Source organism: Trichechus manatus, unplaced genomic scaffold, assembly GCF_000243295.1.
Source record: "Trichechus manatus latirostris isolate Lorelei unplaced genomic scaffold, TriManLat1.0 scaffold00038, whole genome shotgun sequence".
NCBI classification, from domain to species: Eukaryota; Metazoa; Chordata; class Mammalia; order Sirenia; family Trichechidae; genus Trichechus; species Trichechus manatus.
This window is the reverse complement of record NW_004443974.1, coordinates 8728279-8753332: the sequence shown is the minus strand read 5'-3', so window position 1 is coordinate 8753332 and position 25054 is coordinate 8728279. Positions and strand designations below refer to the sequence as shown.

The following is a 25054-nucleotide window of genomic DNA, read 5'->3' as shown; positions in this document are numbered from 1 at the left end:
CAAGTCCACGAGAGCCAAAGTATGAATGACCTCGAGTATGTCCCACCTGAATTTAGAGACCATCTCAAGAATAGATTTGATGCATTAAACACTAAAGACCCAAGACCAGACGAGCTGTGGAATGACATCAAGGACATCATATATGAAGAAAGCAAGAGGTCGTTAAAAAAAGGGAAAGAAAGAAAAGACCAAAATGGATGTCAGAAGAGACTCAGAGTTGCTCTTGAACGTAGAGTAGCTAAAGTGACAGAAGAAATGAAGTAAAAGAGCTGAACAGGAGGGTGGCTTGAGAAGACAAAGTGAAGTATTATGATGAAATTTGCAAAGACCAGACTTAGAAAACCAAAAGGGAAGAACATACTTGGCATTTTTCAGGCGAACTGAAGAGAAAATTCAGGCCTCGAATTGCAATATTGATGGATTCTTTGGGGAAAATATAAACGATGCAGGAAGCATCAAAAGAAGATAGGAGTGCACAGAGTCACTGTACCAAAAAGAATTGGTTGACATTCAGCCATTTCAGGAGGTAGCATATGATCAAGAACCAGTGGTACTGAAGGAAGGTGTCCAAGCTGCACTGAAGGCATTGGTGCAAAACAGGGCCCCAGATATTGATGGAATACCAATTGAGATGTTTCAACAAATGGATGCAGTGCTGGAAGCGCCCACTTGTCTATACCAAGAAGTTTGGAAGATAGCTACCTGGCCAACTGACTGGAAGAGATCTGTATTTGTGCCGATTCCAAAGGAAGGTGATTCAACAGAATGTAGAAATTATCGAACAATATTAATAATCACACACAAGTAGAATTTTACTGAAGATCACTCAAAAGCAGTTGCAGCAGTACATTGACATTGAAGTGCTAGAAATTCAGTCTCGATTCAGAAGGGGATGTGGAACGAGGGATATCATTGCTTATGTCAGATGGATCTTGGCTGAAAGCAGAGAATACGAGAAAGATGTTTACCTGTGTTTTATTGACTATGCAAAGGCATTCAACTGTGTGGATCATAACAAATTATGGATATCATTGAGAAGAGTGGGAATTCCAGAACACTTAATTGTGCTCATGCGGAACCTGTACATAGACCAAGGGGCCATCGTTTGAACAGAAAAAGGGGATACTGCGTGGTTTAAAATCAAGAAAGGTATGTGTCAGGGTTGTATCCTTTCACCATACTTATCAGTCTGTATACTGAGCAAATAATGAGAGAAACTCGTCTATGTGAAGAAGAATGGGGCCTCAGGATTGGGGCAAGACTCATTAACAGCCTGTGATGTGCAAATAACACAACCTTGCTTGCTGCAAGTGAAGAGGACTTGAAGCATTTATTGATGAAGATTAAAGACTATAGCCTTCAGTATGGATTACACCTCAGCATAAAGAAAACAAAAATCCTCACAACTAGACCAATAAGCAACATCATGATAAATGGAGAAAATACTGAAGTTGTCAAAGATTTCATCCACTATCAATGCCCATGGAAGCAGCAGTCAAGAAGTCAAAGGACGCACTGCATTGGGCAGATCTGCTGCAAAAGACCTCTTTAAAGTGTTAAGAAGCAAAGATGGCACCTTGAAGACTAAGGTGCACCTGACCCAAGCCATGGTGTTTTCAGCTACCTCATAGACATGCGAAAGCTGGACAAAGAAAAAGGAAGATTGAAGAAGAATTGACACCTTTGAATTATGGTACTGGCGAAGAGTATTGAATATACCATGGACTGCCAGAAGAATGAACAAATCTGTCTTGAAAGAAGTACAGTCAGAATGCTCCTTAGAAGCAAGAATGGTGAGACTTTGTCTCACATACTTTGGACGTTATCAGGAGGGACTAGTCCCTGGAGAAGGACATCATGCTCGGAAAAGTAGAGGGTCATCAGAAAAGAGGAAGACCCTCAACGAGATGGTTTGTCACAGAGGCTGCAACAATGGGCTTAGGCATAACAATTGTGAGGATGGTGCAGAACTGGGCAGTACTTCATTCTGTTGTAGGTTGGATTGCTGTGAGTTGAAGAGGCTCGATGGCACCTAACAAAAACAACAAATGAGAATGTAGTGGTCAGCGCAGAAGCTGCCCTCAATTTATAGTCTCATGGGGGTGGGGGGCAGGCATTAAACAAGTAAATATACAAATTAATATAAAAGAACACATAAATGCCTTAGAAGAAAATAACAGTAATAAGGAGAATGACAGGAAGGGATATGTGGATGATGGGTATTTGGGAAGTCCTCACTGAACAAAGTGACTTTAAAATATTTTCTAATGAAAGTAACTTATGGACCTGATAAAACATTCAAGTGGGACAAAGTTTACATGAAAAATGTATCTCTGTTCCATATCACTCCCCCATAGTAACCACTGTTAAAAGTTTGTTTTCTTAACAGTGTAAACTGTTAAGAAAATGTTTTATGAATACACATCCATCCATCCATCCATCATCTCTCCCTTCCAGAAATACATCAGTGAGGTCATATTATAGATAGTATTCTTTCCTTTATTTTTTAACTTATTTTGGAGACATTTTTGCATCAGCCTATGTAGAGCTATATCTTTACTGTGATAAGAGCTATTTTTATATATTGTATTAAATGTAGTGCCTGGGTTACTAACGACTGACTTTTGGTTAACTAAAAGAATGGACTTCCATAAAGCCTGTTGCAGTAAAAATTTGAATTAAATACAATGGTACATAATAATGTAATAACAAACACGTGCACTACTTTGTGATGCTCATGAAAACATTGCACGGCTTTAGCGGTTTTGTCTAAACTGTTTTAAGAACCATTTCTTTAATTTTTTAATTTTTTTTACAGTGCTGTATACCTACACACATACAGATTCTCTCTCTTCAGTGCAGTATCAATGTAGTTACTTTTATTATTACTGTATTATTATGTACTGTATTATTATATTTAAGATGTTGTAGCATATTTGGAAGTGTTTAAGTGTTTTATATGCATACCTTACTGCCGTTGAGTCGATTCCAACTCATAGCAACCCCATAGGGTTTCTAAGGCTGTAAATCTTTATGGAAGCAGACTGCCACATCTTTCTCCTGTAGAGTGGCTGGTGGGTTCGAGCTGTTGACCTTTTGGTTAGCGCTTTTACCACTTTGCCACCAGGGCTTCTTTTATATATATAGAAAGGTAAAATATATACTGTATATTAAGATAAACATTTGAGTAAGTGATGCTAAATAAGAACCGAATGTACTTGTTCTGACTTACAAATTCGACTTAAAGACGGACTTAGGAACAAATCTTGTTCATAACCTGGGAACTGCCTGTATATGGCTGTACCATGATTTACTGATCCTTTCTCCTACTGATGGATATTTGATTTTCAGATTTTTGCCACCAGTGTGTCTTGGTGTAGTTGTGTAAATATACACCTTAGGACAATTCATAGTAGTGGACTTTCTGTATTAGGGTGTGTGCATGTCTCAATCAGAGTTTCCTGTTGCAAGCAGTAGAATCAATGGATGATTTAAGGAAAAGGAATTTTTTTTAAAAAGATAGCAAGTGGCTCACAAAATAACTGAAAGGATGAGAACTGGGTTTGGGGCACACTGCCAGGAACAGTGTCAAAAATCATGCTGCAGAGTGGGCTGTTGCAGCTGAATACAGGATACTGCAGTCTACACTGCTGACATTCTACTCTGCTGCCCTGGCTGCTTCTGGGAAGGAGTCCTCCTGCTATGCCTTTCACAGACTTACCGGGGTGGGTGGGTGCTTCTGATTGAAGCTCAACATCCCACTCATAAGGTGGTGGGTTCCCCAGACATAGGAAGGAAGTACAGATGCCAGGCAGTCCAAGAGTGACAGATGGCTATAACGGTACATTTTACCTTTTGAGAGCTGTTGCCAAATTGCCCTCTAAAAGGATTGCACTAGTTTACACTTCCACCAACAGATTATGAGAATGCCTTTCTCTTACAACCTCACCCATGTATCAGATATTTTTGTCAGTCTGATAGGTAAAAAACGGAAAGAAGTAACAAGCTGAGACCTGAATGATATGCAGGAATGAGGAAGCCAGGAATTTGCCCCCACCCCCCTGACACCCCACCCTTAAGGGAAGGTTTACTTCAAGTCCTGTGGTGCACCAGGGATAAGTGTGATCAAGGATCAGGCCAGCATTTCTGGATGGGCAAGGCAAGTGCAGTGTGTGTGTGTGTGGGGGGGGCGGGGGTGGTGGTGTTGGGGCAGAGTATTCCATGCAAGAGGCATAGCAGAAACAAAGACATGGAAGGATGAAGAGGAATGGCATGCTCAGTGGAGTGAGCCGAGGCCAGGCTGGAAAGAGGCCAGAGACAGTCCAGGTGATACAGGCTGAGTTGTTTTGATTTTGTCCTGGAGATTCCTATCTTCTGTTTTTAGGCTAGGGAATGACAGGATTAGATTTGCTTGTTAGAAAGCAGTCTAACAGCAGCCAGGAGGAGGATTGGCCTGAGGGAGTGGGATGGGGGATAGCATCCTGGCCAGAAATGTTGAGGGTGTGGATGGGTCCAGTGCAGTACTGGTGGCCACTGTCATAACAGAGAGCACTCAAAGAAACTAGCCAGCCCTTGGCCAGATCCCCGGTCTCTGGCTTTCCTTGCTGGCTCTTGGCTGCAGTGTTACAGTAACTCCTCCACCTGTTGCCACCTCCGTTCTTAGTTGGGCTCTAGACCTTTTTTCCAGTCTTATTTCCTATTCCTCCTCCACTTGTACCCTGGGCCTCTGTGGCAACAGGCCCATTGCCCTCCCCTGAATAGGCTTTCCCAGCCCACTGCTGCAGTGTTGCCTGCTTTTCAGAAATGCCTTTTTTGCTTTGAGCACTCCTACTCATCATCCAGCCCAGAAGCTACTCCCTGGTGACTGCCCCAGATGAGTTAGCAAGTCCCTTCCATGGCATTTGGTGTGAAACACAGATTCCAGGATCCCAGCTCTAGCCATACTCTGCTGTCCCCAGCCCTTGTGCTTCCCACCCCTGTGGAATTTTGAGATGTCTGAGAGTAGAACCTGGGTCTTATTTACTCCCAGAGTCTGACAGAGTCCTGTGTGGCTGAATGAATGGGTTACTAATGGTGAATTAATTTTCTGATTCTCTAACTTGCTTGTGCCAAAGAATGCCTGAAACTTAGTGTTGGAAACCTTAGCTGCGGTTTATTGTTTGTGAATCAGCAGTTTACAGTACTCTTGGAAAAGCATTGGTTTAGATTGTTTTCATTTGTGTGGCCTCAGTTTAGCTGTAAGAGCACAAAACATTGTATGAACTATAGGTCTTTTTTTTTTTTTTTTGAAGTTCAGTGTTATTTTAAATTTAAAGCATATTTATGGAGTGTTTCTGTGCCAGAGAGTCTATGGGTGCTGTCATATTGTTTTCAGTTAAAGTTCTATACAAGGGATGCTATTTTATTGTTAAGAAACTTGAAGTTTAGAGAGATGCAATAATTTACCTATTATCACTCAGTAAGTGGCAAAGTTAGGATTTGAACTTGTCTTCCAGCTCCAGAAAACCCTTATACAACACAGCTGCTATGATTTTTATCATTTTACAGATGTTATTTCATTAAGCTATTAAACCTTGCTTCTGAATACTAAAAATATTTCTACAAATACCTGATGAGCATTTATTTTTTTGCAGATTTTTGACTGCACAATATGCAGATTTTCTATCCTTGTTAAGAACAGTATTTACTAAAACAGCTTTGTAGTATGAAAGGAAATTAAAAAAAATTATCCACAATCCTACCACCCCGAGACAACATTTTTTTTTTTATCCTTTCTGATCCAGGTCCTTTGCGAAGAGGAGCCCTTTACTGGGGAATGTAAAATACAGTTTTTGTATTGCCCTGGGCTTTGTCTTTATCGCTCTTTAAGCCTCTTTTAGCCATTGTTCACTTTTGAGTGGCTGGCGTACATCTTTCCCCGAGGTAGTAGTAGTTCAAGGTTGCTTTTCTTCCTAATGACTGAATGCTTCTATCTTTGGGTTTTTGTTGTTTTTCTTTCAGTCTTTCCCTTTTTTTTTTTTTTTTTTTTGAGGTGGTTGGGAGCTTGATATTGAGAGAGAACTTCAGAACTGCCGAAATTTGGTGGCTTTTTTTTTTTTTTTTTTCCATTTTAACCAATTTTAAGCTTATAATTCAGTGACATTAATTGCATTCACCGTATTGTTCTACCATCACCACTGTCCATTTCCAAGAGTTTTACATCCCCCTGGGGGCTTTTGTTTTAATTCATGTTATGTTTTTTGGGTGAGCTACAAACCAAACCTCAAAATACAGATAAAATAGAAAACCAAAAACTAAACCAGTTGCCATCAAGTTAGGTCCGACTCACGGGGGCCCAGTGTGTGTCAGAGTAGAACTGTGCCCTCCGAAATGAAATGCTGCCAAGGAACATTAGCATTCACTGTGGCTTTCTGTAAGTGTAGCTTTCCATATGTGTAGCGTAAGTGAGAAAATGAATAGTTCATGTACATTCTTATGTTTTAGTTAAATTGTGAGTTTTTTATGAGAAATAAAAGCAAAACTTTATAATTAATCTTTTTTTTTCTTCCTGAGTGATTTGACAGTAAGAGCTGGAAGCTACAAATTATCTGTAAGACGAAGGTGTCTGAATTTTGTCTACCCATGGGCCTCTGCTGGCGACCAGCCAGGTGCCTGAAGGCTACTCTTAATTTACATTGAATAGAAGACACCTGTCTTGTCTTGCTCATCTTTAACATGCTGCCACAGCTCGAAGCCACATTGAACAGGGGTCCAGGAACTTCTTCTCTCTGAGGGCTCCCTTTCCCAAGGTCTTACTTGGGAGAAGAATGTATTGAACTCTGTGGTGTGGCCCTTAGCTTCTGTCCTAAAACCTTTGTAGATATGATGTTAATAATAACAATAGCAGCATTCATCCAGCAGCTGTCCAGCTATAATGCCAGCAACTCTTGTGATGCATTTTACTGATTTAATCTTTATGACACTCTGTGAGGTAGGTACAATCATCCCTGTCTTACAGATGAGGAAACTGAAGCTCAGAGAGGTTACTTGCCAAGGTCACACAGTTATGAACTGCATGAGCTGGCATGGTAACTAGTCTCTGACTTTCCTCCCTTGGCCGTGTTACTGCTGCAGGTGGCCTGTGACATGTGGTCCAGGCCACATGTGATTTGGTCCATTCTCACAAGAGAAGAAAGGGCTCCTTAGGTTTCATTAAGTTATTTCTTTTTTAAGAGAATAATGTGGAAGAGACTGTGGGTGATTGTGATTGTTGAAAGCCAGGCAAGATCTCCTTTACTGAGAAAGAGAAAAGAGTTTTAGTCATATTTTTTATAGACAAAATGTGGGTTCTTTTAATTCTCAGATTAATTAGCTTATTCTTTTAACTTGCCAGCTTTTCTTTATTAGGCAAACTGAAGTGTCAGAAGAAGCTTGGGGACCATCCTTTGCTATTAGTTTGGCAGTTCTCCTTTAGCAGCATTGGCAAGGTATATAAAATTTTTATTGTTGCCCACTTATTCACATGGAGAATTAACATGAATAAAATTTCAAGCCCGGCATTCCTGGAAATGAGGCCCTTGGACAATTTAGGAATACTAAGTTAAGGAATAAATATTGGTATGCACCATTAGGGAAGACTTGGGGTCACTGCCAGGGCCATTCAGGTAAAATTCTATCTCCAGGTAAACTGGTTATACAATTTCCTAATTACTGGAATGCATCTACTAAATCCCAGTTTACAGGGCCTACTAGCAATTAAAAAGATTTGGGACAGAGTAGTAAACACACCGAATGTCTCACCTTGTGTGCAACAGTGTTAGAATTAAGTTGGAACATAGGAACATCGATAGGGAATTCAGACCTGCCATTTTCTCTGTATTTTTACACTAAATTGCAACCTTTTTGTAGACATTTTAATATCTCCAAATGACTTGATTTTGAAAATTATCTTGTGCTGGATCAAATTAGTATGTTACAAGATGGCAAATGTTTCTCCATATTCATTTTCAACTCTTAAATCAGGTGTGAATTTAGGAGTGACTGTATTTAGTTTATAGGCCTATGTGAAAGCCTTCTCAGAGGACATGTGGACTTCTTTCTTAGTCTCTAATCTTGCTGAAAATTCTTTTTCCTGAACTAGTGTGGGCTGTGTGATTGTGTATAGGAGGCTCCCTAAGCATGTGTCTCCATCAACACTGGGTTGAGTCTATGCCTCTGTTCTCTGTGGATCAGGTGTTATGCAGTGGAGGAGCTGGCTGGTCTAGGTATCACCACTTCGGTGGCAGCTTTGCCCATACAACAAAAGTGATCATCAAACCAGAGTTTTCTGTAACCACTTGAGGTATAATTCAGAATCCTGGAAAAAGAGATGGAAGCCTTGGCTTCAGTCTCAACTCTGCTTGACCAGATGCTAGTCAGCTGACATCTTTGAACCTCAAATCCCTTATTTCTAAAAAGAAGCTAATGGTTTGTTGACTTGGGAGGTTCACAGAGTTTTTGGGACGCTGGAATGTCACGTGGTATTTGAACATTCTCTGTAAATCACCATGTGCTCTTTACATGCATCTGTTGCTCTTGGCATTATTTTTGAGACAGTATGGCATAGTGAAAAGAGCTGGTCTTTGGAGCCAAATTGGGTTCAAATCTCAGGTGCAACGTTTCTTTACTGTTTTTCACTGTGAGCATTGGTTTCTTCGTAAAATGGCAGTTAGAAGAACTGGGAAATATGTGAGGGTTAAGTGAGATAATATACATAAAAATCTTTGTATTGAGCATATAGTAGATGTTTGATGCATGGTGTTTTCATAATTTTAGTGCTAACACGTTCTCTGTAGACAGTTCTGTGTTCTAAGATTTCTCTGGCAGTTTTTCCTGCTTTGATTAATATAACTGGAACGTATTTTAGAAAATTTAAAACGTGTGGTGCGTGAATTTCGTATCTTAAAATGTATGCTGCTGTGGAATGCCAGGAATAAAACAACTGGGAACCAGAAACCCATGAAAGTTGAATTATGTGTTTTGATTCCTGGTTGCTGCAAAGGTGGTACTAAGCCAATAGATGGTGCCGTTATGTTAGGAAATGAGAAAATATTTACTTTTAAAATTCATCATGTTGTTACAGGGAATGTAATATAACCAGCCCTTGCCAGCTCTTAAGCTGTTCTAATTAGAGATGGACTTTGTTCTTGATTCTGCATAAAAAAATACTAAATGTCTCTTGTAGGTAAAATGGTGAGGTATTGAGTTAATGTATAGGGTCTTATTTCTTTTGCTTTTCTCTATTTTTTTTTTGCATTGATGTTTTACCGTGGAGTCTGTTCTGACTTTGAGTTCAGTCTTTAGTCTGCAACCAGTAAAACCCCTTGCCAGGAGTACTTTTCAGAACAGTTAAATGAAATGCTCACAGTTTTAAGTTTTTTACTTTAAGCCCTACTTCAGCGAGAGCGACGTTGACTAATTCATCTTTATTTGCTCTTGTTTCAGAATTGGACCAGAATTGGCCTTTGCTTAAAAAAAAACAGTGCTTTTATACTCTGATAACCTAGGACTTGATGTTCTTTTATTTTCTTAATGTTGATCAGAATAACTGGAAAGTCATTTTATGTATCAGAAGACTTTTCACTGTGTAGTTCATATAACTAGAGATTTACTGTTAACCAGATCTGGGTTCAGATTCCCACTATGTGATTACTAACTGTGTGACTTCGGGTAGGTTCTGTCATTTCTCTGAACTTAGTGTTTTTCATCTAAAAAATGGAGATAATACCATCTAGCCCACAGATGAAGTAAATGAGAAAATATGTTTGTAAAAGTGCTCACACACCATTTTCAGTAAGCAGGATTTCTTACTGTTTGCACATAGGATCTGTGGACAAGACAAAACATTTACCTATGATTAAAACTGGGTGTGCATTATAAATTATTAAAATCTGGCCCTTTTGTCCTTGAGGGTTCTGAGGGACATGAAAACTTGGAAAAGGCCTACAAAGTGAAATAATCTTCAGTTTGGGAAGTTATTTTGAAATGTGAGCCAGAGTCAAGGATGCCTTTGAGAGACCTGTCAGCTAGGACTGCCCTGAGCTCCTGCAGCAGGAGGAAGTGTGCAGCCAGCACTTAGCTGACTACTGAGTGAGAGCTTATTTCCTGGCAGAGACTAAGAGAGGCATATTGTAAGGTAATTTTCATCTTCCCATCTTATCTCTTAAACATAGGGCTAGGTGACTCCTCTGTTTTTTTTTTTTTTTTTTAATATTTTACTATGTTTTCGGTCAAGGTTTACATAGCACTTTAGGTTCTTATTCAGTAATTTCTGCACACATTGTTCAGTGACATTGGTTGCATTCTTCACAATGTGTGAACATTCTCATTATTTCCATTCTGGTTGTTCTGTTTCCATTAATCTTGTTTCCCTGCCCCCTTATATTCTCATCTTTGTTTTAAAGTAATTGTTGACTATTTGGTCTCATATAGGTGATTTTTTTTTTTTTTTTATTGTACTTTAGGTGAAGGTTTACAGAACTAATAGTTTCTCATTAAACAGTCAGTACACATACTGTTTTATGACATTGGTTAACAACCCCACGACATGTCAACCCTCTCCCTTCTTGACCTTTTTTTTCTTTGGTGAAAATATACATAGCCAAAGATACACCATTTCAAAAATTTCTGCATGCACAATTCAGTGACATCAGTTATGTTCTTCTAGTTGTGCTGCTATTCTCACTTTAGATGAAGGTTTACAGAACAAAATAGTTTCTCATTGAACAGTTAGTATACATGTTGCCCTATGACAATGGTTAACAACCCCACTACATGTCAACATTGTCCTTACTCAACCTTGGGTTCCCTATCACTAGCTTTCCTGTCCCCTTCCGCCTTCTAGTCCTTGTCCCTGGACTGCTGTGCCTCATTAGTCCCGTTTTGTTTTATGGGGCTGTCCAAACCCTGGCTGAACGGTGAACCTCGGAAGTGACTTCACCCTGGGGCCGTAGTCTTGGGGTTTCTCCAGTCTCTTTCAGGCCAGTAAATCTGGTCTTTTTTGTGTGTGTTAGCATTTTATTCTACATCCTTCTCCAGCTCTGTCCAGACCCTCAGTTGTGATCCCGGTCAGAGCAGTCAGTGATGGTAGCTGGGCACCATCTAGCTGTACTGGACTCAGTCTGGTGGAGGCCTTAGTAGCTGTGGTCCATTAGTCCTTTGGACTAATCTTTTCCTTGTATCTTGTTCTCTTCATTCTCCCTTGCTCCCGATGGGGTGAGACCAGTGGAGTATCTTAGATGGCTGCTCACAGGCTTTTAAGACCCCAGAGCTACTCACCAAGGTAGAATGTAGAACATTTTCTTTATAGACTGTGTTATGCCAGTTGAGCTAGATGTTCCCCAAGACCATGGTCCCCACAGCCCTCCACCCAGCAGTTCAGTCTCTCAGGGAGTTTGGATGTGTCTATGGTGACCCCTCTGTTTTAAGGAGAACAGTTTTCTCTCTTAATACCTTGTAGCATTTCATTAAAATACACTAATAAAATAAAACCTTTCACTTTTTAGGCCTAGATGCCCCTGGTTGTTAGTCTTTTCTTAAGAGTGTTTATAACCTGTCAGGTCAATGAGACGTTGCAGTTGCAATTGTAAGAAAAATCCCTGTTCCCTTCAAGTGGTGTTTGATTTACTTAGAGTAAAATTTAACTCCTTTTTGTGTACATTACATAACATTTAGAAAAAGAACTATGTATTTTGAGAATTTAGTTTTTGAGTGAAAATGCCTTTGGATGCTTCAAAAATATATTTCTAAGTATATTAAATGGAATATTCTTTATTATTATTATTCACTGGGAATAAAAGGTAGACTCTCTGACATTGAGGTACATTTGCTGATGAAAAGGAAGCGTTCTTCCCCTCACAAGGGGTTTAAATGTAATACTCAGTGCTTACTCAGGAGTGAAAACATCGAATTAAACTGTTTAATGCTGACAAAGGACAAATCTGGATTTCAGCAAGCCATGCAAGATTGTCTGATTGCTTGGCTTGCCTTGCCTCAGAAAACTTTTGGCCAAGACTTACAATGAAATGCATGCATAAAATTAAACCATTTCAAGTTGTGTGTCTTAGTTTTACTGAGCGGTGAGAGGTGCTCCACTGCTCTCTAGTGTCTGAATGTGTTCCCTCAGCACCAGCATTGTTTTATATTCATAAATCACTCTTCACACATTGGCAGTGTTGCCCTCCAGAGCAAGCACCAACACCAGGAGACTAGGTCTGGTAGACAGGAGTGGAGTGAAAAATGATCCCAATCTGAGGATCTGTAGAAAGCACCAGATTTTACCCAGGACAAGTGGCCAGTTGACTAACAATGAGCAAGTGTGAGTAAGCACTCTGTCAGGAGGAGCTGACACTGATGGATTAGAAAGTTCTGCTTGTTACTCTTTTAACGCAGCATACATCTTACACCTTGGCAGGCCATGGTGGCAAACAGGTCCTTGGGTGCTTAAAATGGACCACTCCTTAGCAGAAGGAACAGCTTTTTTTCCTGAAAATATCTGATATTGATTTGGTAAAAGCAGTAGAAATCCATTTCCTGCCGTCTCTCAGAACTTCACAACATTGAGAGAAGAAATTTTGAAAACCTTTGTTTCCATTAAAGCTGCTGATTCTTGAACTTGTTGAGAATGACTGTATAAAATAGCTCTTGGAGGGCAGGGAACTTGTCTTAGAATATAATGACAACAGCTAGCTTTTATGGAGCTTCTACTATGTGCCAGCATTGTGCTTTACATGCATCATCTCATTAACCCTCACAGCCACCTTATGAGGTAGATACATACTGTTATCATCCCGTTTTGTGTGGGTGAGGGAACTAGTGCTGTAGGGTTGCTGCGCTGCACAGTTTCAGGGCAGCATTCACATTGTGCTAATGTGATGATGCCTCCTAGAGTGGCGTGGCAGCCTTGCAGGGCTCAGAGGACTTCAGTGATGTGCCAGGGGTAAACAGCTAGGAGACATCAGAGCTGTGCTACTCCTATGCATCTTTGTGTTCCCAGAGCCTGCCACCAAGTGGGCACCCGGGAATGGTTTGTTTGAAGGAATGAGTGGGAAGTTGCCCTTTTGAAAGGTACATGGGCTTAAGAACCATAAGATGTAGGTTTGAATTTTGGCTCCACTTCTTATTGACTGTTACCTTGGAAAAATTACTTGAACTAGTTGAGTCTCAGTTTCCTTATCTGTAATATGAGAAATTACCTGCGCCACTTGAGTTCAGGGTCTGGGACGTAAAAGACTCAATAATCTGAGAGTTTGTGAGCGTAGACCTTATTAGAAAAAGCAAATTTTCCACCTGCTAGTTTTCGGATCCTTCCTAGAGTTTGAGCAGCAGGGTTTAGAAAAGTATTTCATTCTTTTAATGTTTCCTCAGCATGTCTGATAACATTGATTATAGAATTGCTAGGCTTGATTTAGTCCTTTAGTGAACACTGACATGCATAAAAATAACATGTTAAAAAAAATTATTCCCGAGCCATATTAATGCAAGCGTTTTTAAAAGTAATAGCAAGTAAAAACAATATGTAGAGAAAGACTGTAGAGTTTTCTTGATTCATGTCAGATTTTGCCCTGAGTTGGATTGTTCTCTCAGAAAAAGTGAGGTTAAGATTGAACTAATAATGTTGGTAAGCTAAGATCAAAAACTCTTTGAGAGGCTTTAGAAAATGGAGACTAATTTCACTTTTTTTTTTTTTTTTTTTGATGAGTCTATTTTTAGGTCTAGCTATTTTAAAATAAATGTCTTTAGAACTGATATTGAGTAGCATTGCTAAACAGTAAATGACATATGTTTAATCACTTAAAACATTTAACTAAAATTCCGGTCTCATTTGAGTTTTCACGTAGAAGAACACAAATTAACTATATCCAGATGTGTGGTAATCATTCTGCTGAAATCTGAAGAAAAAGCAAGTTTGAAAGGATGCTTTTTTGGAGTGGAGAACTAAGAAAAGATAGCTGCTGCTTCCAGGCTGACCTGCTAATCTTGATTTCAGGTGTTTGGCTTTGCTATTTAAGAGGCAGCATGCTGGAATGGAAAGAACATAGCACACTTTAGATTGATAAAGATTTGAAAATCCCAGATTTGCTAATCACTGGCTATGTGATCTGAGCAAGTTCCTTCTCTCTCTGAGTTTCACGTTCTTCTTTTGTAAAATGGGACTAATCCTACCTCCTCTTTTTTTCCCCCCCTTAAATAATGATAAACACATACCAAAACACAACAATCCATTAGCTTCTACACATACAATTAATTCAGTGACATTGATTACATTCTTCAAGTTGTGGAACCATTCTCGCTATCCGTTTCCAAATTATCCTACCACCATTAATATACATCCAGTGCACTCTAAGCAGATAACTCCCTATTTCCCCCTCCTTCCCGACCCTGGTGACTACTAATTATTGTTTCTATATATTTGCTTATTTCATATAAGTGATATCAGATAGTGTTTGTCTTTTTGTGTTGACTTATTTTGTTCAGCATAATGTCCTCTAGTTGCATCCATGTTGTGGCATGCATCAGGACTTCATTCCTCTTTCTGGCGCTTTGTCTGTTTTTGTAAGAGCAAACAAAACAGATGTGACTGTGCTTTGAAATTTCTTATGCCTTGCACACATATTGTAGCTATATGGTTGCTGTAGTCTGGTTAGTACTTTGCCACAGAGTAGACTTCTGGAAAAGTGGGGTCTGGCTCAGTGCTGATATGCTCAGAGGACTTCGTTATTAAGATGATCTTACCTCTAAAGCCGATCCTAAGGAAGCCCTCCTATGGGCAGTGGTAAAGAGAGACATGGTATATTTATTTGTTTGTAATGATTGATTGCTGTCGTTCCTTGAGACTATTGACCTATGCATGGATTGAGGCCCCTGTATACAAATTTAAGGAATAAGCTGCATGCTGCTGCTGTTGCACAGGAAGACTGACAGCAGCTAGCAAGGTCTTGCTTGGTCTATTTGCATTTTTTTTTTTAATCCCTTTGCAATGATGGACTCTTATGTCTCCAAGTTTATACCTTAACTTTGCAAAAAAAATTGCAAAGTAATGTATGCTTTTTGGAGAAAACACAGATAAATGAAAACGAAATGGCACCACCCAGCAGTAAGCATAATATTTTGATTGATATTCTTCCAGATTTGCATAATATATATTGTGTAAACATATCTATTCATATTGCTTTGGAACATGTCTTTCCCTACTAAATATATATCATGGTTATTTTTTTATTGCTGAAAAATATGTATCTGCTTCGTTGCTTGTAATGACTGCTTATATAGTATGTTATTATTTACTTTCCCTATCTCTCTATTGTTGGACCTTTACATTTACCTCCAGGTTTTTTTTGCCAGTCTAAACAATATATATTTTTTTAACTTTTATTTACTTATTTTTTGTTGAGAATATACACAGCAAAACATACACCAACTCAGCAGTTTCTACATGTACCACTTAGTGACACTGATTACATTCTTTGAGTTGTGCAACCATTTTCACCCTCCTCTTCTGAGTGTTCTTCCCCCATTAACAGAAATTCAGTGTCCCCTAAGGTTCCTATCTAATCTTTCGAGTTGCTGTTGTCATTTTGATCCCATATAGATGGTTCTTAAAAGAGCATAATGCTCAAGGGAGACATTTTTTACTAGTTAAGCTAAACTATTACTTGGTTTTCAGGTGACTTCAGGGGGGTATTTTTGATTTAAGGTTTAAAGATTATCTCAGGGCAGTAGTTTTCAGGGGTTCATCCAAACTTCATGGCTCCAGGAAGTCTGGAGTCCATGACAATTTGAAATTTCTGTTCTGCATTTTCTCCCATTTGATCAAAGTTCTTCTATGGAATCTTTAATCAAAATGTTCAGTAGTGGTAGCTGGGCACCATCCAGTTGTTCTGGTCTCATGGCAAAGGAGGCAGTTGTTCATGGAAGCAGTTAGCCACACGTTCCATTTCTTCCTCCTCTTCCTGACTTTCCTGCTTCCTCTGTTGCACCAGGCAAATAGAGACCAATTGTTGTACCTTGAATGGCTGCTTGCAGGCTTTTAAGACAGACTCCAGGCATTATGCATCAAACTAGGAGGTAGAACAGAGGCACTGAACATGTTATTAGGCCAGTTAACTGGGATGTCCCATGAAACCAAGACCCTAAACCTCCAAACCAGGATACCAAATCTCATGAAGTTTTTGGTTGTACATAAGCAGCCTCAGCAGCTACTCTTTTTTTTTTGGTCATTGTTGTAAATATATCTATCAGACAACTTTTGCCAGTTCAGCTTTTTACAGGTATACAACTTATTGACAGCAGTTACAATAATTGGCTGGGCAACCCTACCCTTAATCAGTGCGGTATTTCCATCACTGTTAACCCCGCCTCTCTTGCAGCCACTGGTAACCACTGATAAACTTTGTTCTCTATACATTTGCCTTTTCTTTTTATGTAAGTGAGGTCATTTTGTGATTGACTTATTTCACTCAGCATAATGTCTTCCAGCTCCATTCATGTTGTAGCATGTATCAAGACTTCATTTCTACTCCTGGCTGAGTAATATTCCATTGTATGTATATACCGCATTTTCTTTATCCATTCATCTGTTGATGGGCATTTAGGTTGTTTCCACCTTTTGGCTATTTTGAATAGTACTGTAATGAACATTGGTGTACAAGTCTCTGTTGGAGTCTCTGCTTTCAAGTCTTTTGGATATATACCGAAAAGTGAAATGGCTGGGTCATATGGTATTTTTTTTTTCCAGTGTTTTGAGCAACCCCCACATTGTTTTCCACAATGGCTGTAACATTTTGCATTCCCACCTGCTGCAGTGGGTAAGCATTCCAGTTGCCCCACATCCTCACCAACATTTGTTATTTTCAGTTCTTTTTTTTTAATCTTAGCCATCCTAGTAGGAGTGAATTGGTGTCTCATTGTGGTTTCGAGTTGTATGTCTCTGATGGCTAATGGTTGAGCATCTTTTCATGTGTTTGGTGGCCATTTGAATGTCCTCTTTGGTGAAATGTCCTTTGTCCATTTTATGATTGGGTTGTCTTTTTGTTGTTAAGTTGCAAAGTTTTATGTATATTTTGGTTATTAGAGTCTTGTTGGCTAAATGGTTTCTGAAGATATTCTTCCAGTTGGTAGCTTGTCTTTTTTCAGTTTTTTCTTTTGATGAACAAAAGTTTCTAATTTTTATGATTTCTTATTTATTTATTTTGTCTTTTGCTGTTCGTGTTTTTTTAATTATGTTAGATAATCCATTGTTAAAAGCTAGGCCTGACAGGGTTGCCCCTGCTTTTTCTTCTAAGAATTTTTATTGTTTTAGTTGCACATTTAGGTCCTTAATCCATTTTGAATTTGTTTTTGTGTATGGTATGAAACATAGATCCTGCTTCATTTTTCTGCATGTGGAAATCCAGTTTTCCCAGCACCTAAACAACGATCTTTTTATGTACATAATTTGGGCGCTTGTCCATTTATTTCTTTATAATAACTCCCTAGCAGTAGAATTGCTGGATTGGTGGACATGTACAGCTCTATGATTTCTGACTGATGCTTCTAAATTGACCATTAGAAAATTTCTGTCGATTTGCTTCTACTAGTGTGTTAGAGTGCGCATTTCACACACGTTTGTTAGCACTGGATATTGTTACTCTTTTTAATCCTTGCTAATCTAAAAGGCAAAAAGTGGCCTTTTTATTGTAATTTATATTTCTTTGATTACTAGTGACTTGAACAATGCTTTCAAATGTTTTAGGCCACTGCCTTTTGTCTTTTTTGTAAATTACTGTGTCCTTTTCTCTCTTACGGTATTGATGTTATTTGTGAATTTTTAAGTTATTGATTTTCTGCATATTACACATTTTTCTAAGTTTCAAGGCTTATATTAGTCACAGGAGTTAATAATTTTTTTTAAAGTCAGTAGCCTGCCATTAATAAGAACAGATATGTCATTTTAAAAGATTGGCCTGGTTGTTAAAGACAAAACCAAATGGAGATACGGCCCTTGTGGCACTTGTGCTTGGGACCCCCTTCTCCTGGGGCAGCAGACATTGGTGACCCACAGTATCACCTTGAAGGTCTGTGGGTGACACCTTGACAGTCAGATATGGTGAGCAGGTCAGATTTCTTTCCAGGACTTGTAGAAGGAATTCTTTTAATGAGCATGTAGCAGGAGCAGTGGTGCCTAACGGAGTGTGCTGTAGTGACCCAGGAAGTGCAGTGTTCCTGGAGCCCCACTGGTGAGAGAGGCCCGTGTGTGCATCTGAGCCTCTCATCCCTGTGTCTCTCCACAGCCTGGCTCCTGGGTGGTTTGGGAGTCAGGCGTGGTTAAGCAGAGTGGGCGGGTGGGTGTAGGTGTGTGTGGGAGCATGGGTGACCTTGGGGGAGGACAGTGGATGTAGCAGGTAAGTCAGAGGGTAACTAGGTAGCCATTCGAAGTGTCTTGCACATTGCTATCTCTCCAAGTGCTTGTCACTGAATCACACCTTATTTTTCTGTTTTAAAGAGCTTTGTTCTGGAAGCAACACTGGCTACTCAGAGACTGTGGGTGGGCTGAAAAAGGCAGTCTTGGTGGAGGTTGCTAAGGAGCAGCTACATGGAAACTACTGATGAGACGGAGAGCTTTGGTAGTAGAATGTAGAAATCTAAGGAGGGCATTTCACTTCTGTGATATCACAATGGTTTGGACCAGAGTGGGACATATAATAGGACTTGGTTTTGTGGTTTTAAAGCCTGTATTTCTTTTTGAAAATTGAACTTGCTTTGCGTTTGAGTTTGTCTTAAATTCAGCTCCGTATGGTAAATTAGGCAATAAATGTTCTTTTGCACTTTGTCAAGGCATTTCCTGCTATCATCACTCCTTTAGGGTCAACTTAGAGTTTTTGTGGCTCCTCCACTTGGACAGTTGTACTCACAGTTCAGTGCAGCTTAAGTCAACAAATAACTATATAGTGCTCACTGTGTGCCAGAGTTTGCTAGATATATAGGGGATGCAGATGATGAAAGGATGGACAAGTTGCAGAGATGATAGTGATAAACTCTTTTGGGTAGGGGTGTGTGGTAGTGGTCAGGGAAGACCTCTGGGAACACCTGATTTCTTAGTGAGGGTTCGAAGGGTGACCAGGAGTTGTGTACCATCAAGGGGGCAAAGGGAATATACCATGTGCCAAGATGAGCTAGGCTTAAAGTGGCATGGACGTTTAATATTGGTGGAGCTTGGTATTGGTGGAGTATAAAGTGTGTATGTGTTGGGGAAGAGGAGGGGGCTGAGGGAGGCAGAGAGCTGGTCATGGAAAGTCTCAGGTGTCCTCTATAAACTGTGTTGTGGCATATAGAACTTTCTGTATGAGTGAGTGACACAGGGTCACACCTGAGGCAGGGATCCTACCCCTGTGCTTGTTACTTCTGTTACTCTAGACAGGAGGCCCCACCATATTCGTGGACTATTATGAGGATGACTAAATGACAAAATATGATGTTGGCACTTGGTGGATGCTCAACAAAATGCTCTTATTTATTCTCCTTGGCTCCTTCTTCTCCCTACTACGATGGTAAGTTCTTTGAGGGCAGGCCTGAAAGGATTTTTGCCTTGGTTTTGGATATGAGAGAGAGTCCCAGGTTGGGTAGTTTCGATGCCGAAATAATGGAATGTCTCAGAACATTATTACAGTGGCTGCAACAGTGGGCTCAAGCATAACAATGATTGTGAGGATGGCTCAGGACTGGGCAGTATTTTGTTCTGTTGTACATAGGGTCGCTATGAGTCAGAACTGACTTGATGGCACCTAACAACAACAACATGGGAAAAATGGGATATAATATTTAAATGTTTTGTAGGTCACATGGCTGCTGTACTAACTATGGCATTTGTCTGATATCTTATTGTATATAATTTTGGGTGTTGGACCAATATGTAGGCAACTTGAATGAAAATATTAAAAAGTATTGGTCTCATTGAATTTACCATTTTTTAAAAAAATGACCGCTTCTCCTTATTCCTTCCCCCAATTGCATTGCTTTGATTTGCATCTTGTTCTCTTGCCACCTTGGGCAATTGCAGTCATATTTGAAAGTCTCACTCCAGTTTTCTAAATAGCAGACACACATCCAGAGTTACCTAGAAACCTGTTGACAAAATCAATTGTTCTCATTTCCTAGCACTTCTATGTATTTCTGAAAAGGGGGCGCCAAAAGGCCTCTTTTCCTAAAAAGCTAGGAGCAGGAGCTAATTTGCAAGTGATTTAGAAATTGTTTTTAATGTTGAATTTCTAGTTTATTTTGGGGCCTGCTTATCTTTGACTTCGGGGGAAGCAGAATTAGGCAGGTGAGGAAGCTCTTGCTTCCTAGAAAATATCTCAGCTCCGTGTGTGTGTGTCTCACAGCTCCGTGTGTGTATGGTGTGAAAAAGAAGAAATTAGAAATACAAGAGCTCCAGTGCCCTTTCTGTGTTTACCTGTCCTATACCTTACAGTACTTAAAAAAATTCACCTGTTTCCAATAATGTGGCGGGGGTCCCCACACAAGATAGTCCCTTTTTTTTCTTGGAGTCTATGGATTTAGTATGTAATTTCCACTTACAGAAAACCTATATGCCTTGTTGTTTCTAAGTAGGAAAAAAGCTTTTGATAAAGGAAGAATTATTTTATTGGGGGGAAATATTTTTCATTTGTTAAAATATTGGATGAAGCTGAGCAGAAGGAAATATATGTACCTAGGAAAAGTGAAAGAATAAAAATAATTTATTTACAATGAAACTGCCAAAGAAAGGACGGCCCAGGATAAAAAACAGGGCCGGTAATTTGTAAGAAAAAATGCTTTTAAGGTAAGCTTGTTTTTTTCCTTTTAACAGTAATTCCTATGTATTATTCCACAAGGTTGTTAACTCTTGTGTAAATGCCCACCTTTCCCCTGTCCTTTTTAATGTTTATTTCGGACCTCTGGTGTTTTTACCCTTGGGCAGAGATATTCCTGGGCCAGGCTGGAAAAGGCACGCCTGCTGTTGGGCTCTCTGCAGGAGTATCTTGTATTTAGAAGGTTTTTTCCTGAGATTTCCTCATTTGCAATTTTCCTGTGTCTTCATAACAGCTGCCCTTTGTTTTCCACACAAAATCAGCTCATTTTTATTATTAAGTCCAAGACAGGTTCTCACCTGTGCCTTAAAACAGAAACTTAGGTTACTTTTTTACCTTGACCACTGAATCTCAAAGTAAACATGTAACTCACAAATGTAGGTGGAATTTGGTCCTTTCTCCAGATTTTCAAGGTGACGTTTACTTTGAAATTCAGAGGTTTGGCTTTGGTGAATTTACTATTGCATGTGTAGTAGTTTTATCTGAGCGCATTGGCTTTATATGTGTTTAATTTCTGTCTTCTTCTAAAGTGTTTTTTTTCTTTTTCAATATTTCTTTAGATCCCCATTTTAGGTTTTTTTTTTTAAAAAAAAAAAAAGTATGAGGGGGAAGAGGGGTTGCCTTTTGCTCCCAAAGCCTAAATGAATAGTCATTGCTTGTAATGCTGGTCTACACTTGATGCTTCCTACTGCTTTAGATGTGATGTATCCGGTACTGTGAAGGTAATGATCCTCAACCGCAGCAATATTCCGTTAACAGGAGTATCTGTCATATTCATTGGGATTACCATGTTCATTGATTTGTGTCTGTAAATCTGCTGTTTCTACCCTTTAAATTTGATCTATAATTGGACCTCCTTAAATGGTTCAGATAAGGTAGTCTGTATTTTCTCAATGCAGCATTGCTGTCAGCTTCCCCTTTTTCATTATACATTCAGCAGACTTGAGAAAATCAGCAGGACACCTCATTTGAAACTGTTTAATCGCTGCCTTTTTCCTTTGCTAAACCATTGAGGTGGTCAAGCGATGTACACAAATCATTTTAAATAGAAAATATGGTTTTCTCTGTGACCCAGCTAAATAGATAGTGTTATGCAAAACAAGTTAAAAAGTAATAAATGCCAAAAAAATCTTCTAATTGGAGTAAAAAATTGTGGGCAACTCTATCCTCTCTCCAAAAGTAGAGTATCCTGAAATATTGCCAGGACCCTGTAAAGACAAGATGATGGTTTCCTAAAGATTCTCTGGTTTCTGAACGAAGCAAGTTTACATTTTCAAATGGTATTGAGCTGCTTTTTACATCCATTCAAAGGGAGCCCATACTTATTTGTAATGCCTTTATATCCTATTTTTGTAAGGGTAAATTTACTATCTGTTAATATCTATGCAGCATAACCTTTCAGCCATTTGCTATTGTGATAATAAATTTTTGTTTCTTTGTCATTTTGTCTGCTCAGCTGTTACTCTTCAAAGTACAAACTAAAAATAATAGCTCCAAATAAATGCCACATAATAAAGTGTTTTACAGTTGTAGCTGGAATAACCTGGTGGCTGCGGCTCGCATTCCTGTTACCATTGCTGGTGCGGTAGTTTCTTCCCTGTATGTCAAGGTGACTGTACCAGGACCAACTCATTAAAACAATCTATTCTTTCTAACTGGCTTGGTATTTAGCTCTCTACCCAGCAGCAGCCTGCCAAGGCATAATTGTGGAGCACAAGACTCATAGCACAGGATATGGGAAATTATGTGGCATTCACTTTTTGAAAAAAAAAATACAAATTCTCCATAACCTCATTTTCATGTTTCAGCATTTTACTGTGAATAATTTACAGTTATTCCTGTCAGTAGTAGGAGTAGGGCCAGTTGCAGGTTTACCCGAGATAGTAGTAAGTGTGAGTCCAGGCTTTTGAAGAGCACTGTTTGCCTGGTTTATATAGCCCTACAGGATTGATACTTACATTGTACTTGAATGTTACACCGGGAGTATTTTGCCATTTTTGCTGCCCCGAGGTAAACTTGAGATAGAGAAGCTGGGAGTTGGTAAAATACACTAAAAGTGCATCTTTTCCTTACAGGTTCTGGTTCCTTGGCAGCAATGGCTGTATTTGAAGATAAGTTTAGGCCAGATATGGAGGTATGTAAAGTTCCTGCAGTTTTATTGTCTTCCACCTATTTTCCAGCTGTATGTTGAACATTTCCAAATTGATTGCTGATTCCTCCAAAGCTTATACAGCACTGTTGGTTGGAATGCTGTATGGCGCAGCTATTATATTATGTTTGCTGAGACCAGTTGTTTAGGAAAGCTTCATTTGTAGTGGCCTTGCCCCTGCCTCCGATGAGCTTGAGGAGCCAGCACTATTCAGCTTTTTGCTCTGAACTGTCTAAGAATCTTCTTGGCTGTAAATGCTGCTGCAAGGTTGACTGTTTTCTTGTGCACTAAGCTTTCTGTGTCAACATACCTCAAAATGACAGGTTTTCCTATTCTGTCACTTAAGAATAGAAAAACTATGTATGTCTTTGTATGTTATACAGACGTGACCTGAAAATGGGGGCAGTTTTAAAAATCCCTATAGATTGTTCTGCATTTGGCAGAAAATGGGGACAGGATCATGTGTATAGCGGATTCTTCTCAGTGATCGATCTAACGTCTCAACCATATCTTTAAGATACAGGTAGCCCCTGACTTACAGCGGGGTTTCGTTCCAGTGACTGTGTCATCAGTTCTGACAGAAGTCGAATACCTGTGTAAAAATGGTGTGGCGGAGGCATCTGACCTCCTCTAATTTCACAAGGGGGAAAGAGAATCAAGATCAGCAGCGCAAGACTGATTGCTGTGAGGCGGAGTTCAGACTTAGTTCCTCTAGCAAGCCAATTTTACCAATTCTGACACTGTATGTCCCTCCCATGGTACACTCTGCTTCTCTGCTGAGTTCAGTAATTCATTGCAGTGGCCACACAGAACTCACAGACAATACTCACGATTATGGGGTTTATTAGGGAGTAACAGGTTACAGTTCAGGTTCAGGAACACTCAGGATACAGTTTTTCGGTCAGGACAGCCTCTTCTCAGCTGTGCCCACAGGCACCTCTCCCTGGCCCTTGGCCCCTTGGCCCCTTGGCCCCTTGGCCTCTCGGCCTCTTGGCCTTGCCTCTGCTCTGCTTGGGCAGTTGTTACAAATCTGTTTTAGCTTCAGTGATAAGTGCCCAGAGGCAGCCTACTGTGCGGGTAAGCCATGGCCCAAAGGCACTCAGCTCTAGCTCTGTGGGTCGGCAAACCTAGCTCCAACAAGTGCCTGGAGGCACCCTACTCTGCCAGCAAGCCTCCTGCTGGAAGGCACTCAACTTTCTCACTCCATGGGCCAGGAAGCCCACCGTGCTGTCCCCTGCTGCTGCTTTTTGCTGTCTCCAGTGTTAATAGCTCTCACTCTCTGTTTTCCGTGTTACAGTTCCTACTCTCTTGATGTCTCCCTTTAAGCCTGGCGGGATGGCAGAACTGACCAATCCCCTTGTTAGGGTTCCGTACACCTCATTTGCATAGCCCCACCCAGTCATTTGGTGGGAGTTATAGGCTAGAAGGTCGTATTAAGTTATTTACTGCACTACAACCTCCTTTTTTTTTTTTTTTAGCTTCATAGCCTGCTATATGGCAGTGTTTTGAACAGTAAATCAGAAAATTGAACATCTGCGAGTGAACATTTGAGAATGATAACATTAGCAAATTACGTGCTGCAACATTGTATGTAGTACGTATTACTAACAATAAGATGTACCAAAAAAAAAAAAAAGACAGTCATGAGAGCAGTTCGTTGTAACTCGAATATGTCATAAGTTGGGGACTACTTGTATTATTTTCTTCTGTAGTGAGGGAAGTGGTATCTTCTGAATGACATGCCGCCTCAGTCTGCTTTAATATAGGTGTGCCGCCATTGAGCAACCCGTCTAAAAATCTTCCGAGAACAAATCTACAGGTCTTCCATTCTCACCTTTAAAGGAGTGACCAATGTATTTGCATACTTTCTGGTACCAAATTACTCCTCTACTGTGTTTCATCCTTGCCACTAACAAGCATGTAGACACATAAGTCCTGAAGGCAGCCTTCCCCAGCTCTTAGCGTTTTTTATTTTATTTTATTTTATTTTATTTTTATTGTACTTCAGGTGAAGGCTTACAGAACAAATAGTTTCTCATGAAACAGTAGTACACATATTGTT

The 25054-nt window shown here is 39.7% G+C and overlaps 1 protein-coding gene across 1 annotated transcript in view; it reads left to right on the top strand.

Moving 5' to 3' along the window:
- PSMB7 (proteasome 20S subunit beta 7) overlaps positions 1-25054 on the top strand; it is a 75102-nt gene that overhangs the window by 16058 nt on the left and 33990 nt on the right. Inside the window, exon 6 of the mRNA XM_004375653.2 lies at positions 22919-22977. Within this exon, the coding sequence (XP_004375710.1) occupies positions 22919-22977 (59 nt within the window). The remainder of the gene's footprint in view (positions 1-22918; positions 22978-25054) is intronic.